The 3841-nt window shown below is 36.7% G+C and overlaps 1 protein-coding gene across 1 annotated transcript; it reads right to left on the reverse strand.

Moving 5' to 3' along the window:
* Positions 1-696: 696 nt before the first annotated feature.
* Positions 697-1984, reverse strand: LOC120029226 (olfactory receptor 2A25-like). Its single transcript, XM_038974515.1, has 2 exons — positions 1079-1984; positions 697-879 (listed from the first exon to the last, which is right to left on the reverse strand). Exons 1-2 carry the CDS (start codon positions 1982-1984, stop codon positions 697-699), a joined length of 1089 nt encoding a protein of 362 aa, XP_038830443.1.
* Between the last annotated feature and the right edge of the window lie 1857 nt (positions 1985-3841).

Consider the following 3841-nt stretch of genomic DNA (forward strand, 5'->3'; position numbering starts at 1 on the left):
CTGAGGGTGATGCAGCACCCCCTGAAAAATCTGAATTAATAACAAATATTAATATGTTTGGGGAACTTTTTTTCTCACAAAAGTAGCACACTGGGCCTTTACTAGTCCTGCATTAGCGGACCAATGTAGCCTTCTGTAGTGTGGGCATAGTATTTTTTCCCCCACAGCTATGGAACAGAATGAACAGTACTGATATTAACACATTAACCTCCTTGCTAACTGTGCTGTGCCTGTTGTAAACAACAGAAAAGGGAGGGCTGTAGAGAAGTTGATGAAAGTGATGAAGTGGGGAGCACACAAATTAAAAGCCTTATTTCGTGACTTCTTATAGGCTTTTAAGCAAACACATAATATTTAAACACATGAGAGCACAGTTAACATGAAACATAAATCCACTAAACTTGCTATGATACATATATCATGAAGGATACTCATTGCACTTTCAACACAGGAGAGTTTAACAATTGCTAAGTGAGAGAAAATGGTTATGGGAATAAAATACAACTGGCTTACAAATGGAGACAAACCTGTCATAAGCCATCACTGCCAAAATAAGTAAGCACTCATTACATATACATTGCAGAAGAAACCTGCAATATACAACCTTCGTGAGAGATTCCCTTTATTTCTGCCTCATGGCAAAAGGTGTAGAACTGCAGGAAATTAACTTGAAAATGCAACAACATTAAAAAAAATTCAAGATGACAAATATTTTAGGAAGATGGTCAGGGACACAGCTGTCCTGAAGTTAGGTGGGCCAAGAGTCCAGATCTGGCAGAATGGATCTTCCCAAAGATCCCACTCAGCATCTGTTTGAGCATAGTCGGAAGGTAGGGAGGACAGCTCCCCTTGCTGCTCTGTAGTTATGCAGTTAACTAGCTAATGTGACACAAAACATTCTCAGTTAGAATACATTATAAACTTTTTTAAATCATCTTTGGGCAACAGAGAAATTATGCCAAAATGACACGTGTACAGTATTTGAACTGTCAATTATAGCAACTGAAGTAAGAAAACACATAATTCACCATTACAAAAAGGAACTATCGGGTTATGTTTTAGGGTAAAGTCCTAGTACCTTTTTACAAGCATGCCTGATTTTAACCATCCTAACACCATACATTAAAGGATTGAAAAGTGGTGGACATATCAGAAAATAAACAAATAAAATAGAGCGAAGTATAGGTGGAAGATGAGCAGTTTCATATCTGCTTTGTATAATCACAAATAACCAGCCAAAGGAGAAGTTCAGCATAGAGGCTATATGTGGCGTACAGGTATTAAATGCTTTCTGTTTTGTCTCTTTTGAAGACTTTAAACATATTTGTAGAATTCTTACATATGAGTATATGGTAGGAAATATAATACAAGAAATATAAAGCACAGTGACAGCAAGACCCCATATGTTATTCAGCATAGTATTTGAACAGGCAAGCTTGACGACTGAGTAGTTGTCACAATACACTCTGTCTAGAACGTTATCACAAAATTGCAGTCGCAAACTCAGGGAGATATTGATGGCGTTGAGGAAAAAAGAAGACAACCAGGACAGTAGAATTAAGCCACAAATGGTTTTAGGTGTCATAATATTGTTATACTGTAGAGGATAACAAATACAAATGTACCTGTCATAGGACATAACTGCTAAATTACTCAATTCTGTTAGAGTATATGTGTACAACACATAAATCTGTAGACAACAATAAAGAAGGGAAATATCATGTGTGTCAGAGAGTAAGTAAAACATGAGAGCAGGAAACAAACCAGTGCTCCCATACAACTGATTAACAAACAAAGCACATAGAAACATATACATGGGTTCATGAAGGCTTCTTTCAATGCAGATAACTCCAATAAGCAAAGCATTGGCAAGAATGATGACAAAATATAATACAGTTACTAGAGCAAAGTTGAAGTACTTCATTTGTCCGATATCACCGTATGCAGCAAGCCTGAAGACCTTAAAGTGAGTAGAGTTTTCCATGGTCCTGGGAGTTATTAAATGTTTGAAGAAGAGTAGCCAATGCTCTCTGATATGGTAGCTTTAAATATTTATATTTAATTCATGAAATTACAAAGAACCGACAACCTAAATTGATAATTCCTTGACTTGTTGATTCAGTGATAGATTTGCTCATATCTATACTCACCAACATAGAAGGCTTTACATTCTCCTCATAACATAATTCATAGCCTAAATAAAACATATTATACTGTTCCTAGGCCGTCATTGTAAATATGAATTTGTTCTTAACTGATGTGCCTACTTAAATAAAGGTAAAATGTAAAAATGTATCCGGCGCTCATGTTACTTATTACATTTAAATGGGAAATAATAAATTGATTACATGTAAAGCATGTTAAATCCAAAATGTTCACAGACCATTTCTAAACCATGATGAACTGCTTAAACTACGCTCCTCACTTGATTCTTATACTTGTGAGAGAAAAAGAAAAAACGCCTACCATGGTGTGATATGCAAATAGTCATCAACACCTGGGGAAAATTACATATTTTCAGAGACAAGAAAACCATATAGAGAGAAACAGATACCATTTTCTATGACAGGCCCTCCATGGTGTTCAAAGCCTTTCTTAAATTCTATAGACATACAGTAATTCATAAACAATGGTAGATTAAACGGAGCATGTCTAGCCCATATGAAATGGCTAGCTTGTCAGGGGTACACGCTGGAGTTCAATCGGTGACGTCACTCGCTCTGAGACCGAGATGTACAGTAGTTGTTTCTCTTGCTCTGCAAAGAAAGTGGCTTTTGTGGTCTGACAGGTAATGATGCTTTGCGGGTGATGATTGTTGATGTGTTTAGAGAGTCACTCGTTCAAGCTCAGGTTGGGGCAAGGTGAGGGACGGAAGCAACACTGTTACAGCACACATGGTCAGAGTGACATTCTTAAAAACCTCTACAGGATTGATGCTAATGTGATTAGCATGAGGTTGTAGGTAACAAGAACATTTCCCAGGGCATTGACATATCTGATATTGGCAGAAAGCTTCCATTCTTGTTAATTTAACTGCACTGTCCAATGTACAGTAGCTATTACAGTGAAATAATACCATGCTATTGTTTGAGGAGAGTGCACAGTTATGAACTTAAATGTATTAATAAACCAATTAGGCACATTTGGGCAGCCTTGATACAAAATTTTGAACCGAAATGTAATGGTTCATTGGATCAGTCTAAAACTTTGCACATATACTGCTGCCATCTAGTGGCCAAAATCTAAATTGTGCCTGGGCTGGAATAATAAATTATGGCCTTTCTCTTGCATTTCAAAGATGATGGTACAAAAAAAATATGAAATAAAAAAATATATATATTGCTTTGTATTATATTTTTCCAGATCTAATGTGTTATATTCTCCTACATTAATTTAACATTTCCACACACTTCAAAGTCTTTCCTTTAAAATGGTTTAAAGAATATGCATATCCTTGCTTCAGGTCCTGAGCTACAGGCAGTTCGATTTTGGTATGTCATTTTAGGCTACATTTTTAAAAAGGATCCGATCCTTAAGGGGTTTTTAAATAACGAGAGTAGTTTGGTAGGATATTACTTGCAGCACATCAGAAGAATACACATCCTTAATGTTATGTTATTGAACTGGCTGTGTTAGTGCCCTATGATCCTGTTAAAACAACGTATGTGTGGGTACCAGTGGATGCTGGTTGGGGGAGCTATAGGAGGACGGGCTCATTGTAATGGCTGTAATGGAATAAATTGAACGGAGGTAAACATGTGGTTTCCATATGTTTGATGTGTTTGATACCGTTCCAATTAATCCATTCCAGCCATTACAATGAGCCTGTCCTCCTACAGCT

Source organism: Salvelinus namaycush, chromosome 34 (genome assembly GCF_016432855.1).
Source record: "Salvelinus namaycush isolate Seneca chromosome 34, SaNama_1.0, whole genome shotgun sequence".
Classification (NCBI taxonomy): domain Eukaryota; kingdom Metazoa; phylum Chordata; class Actinopteri; order Salmoniformes; family Salmonidae; genus Salvelinus; species Salvelinus namaycush.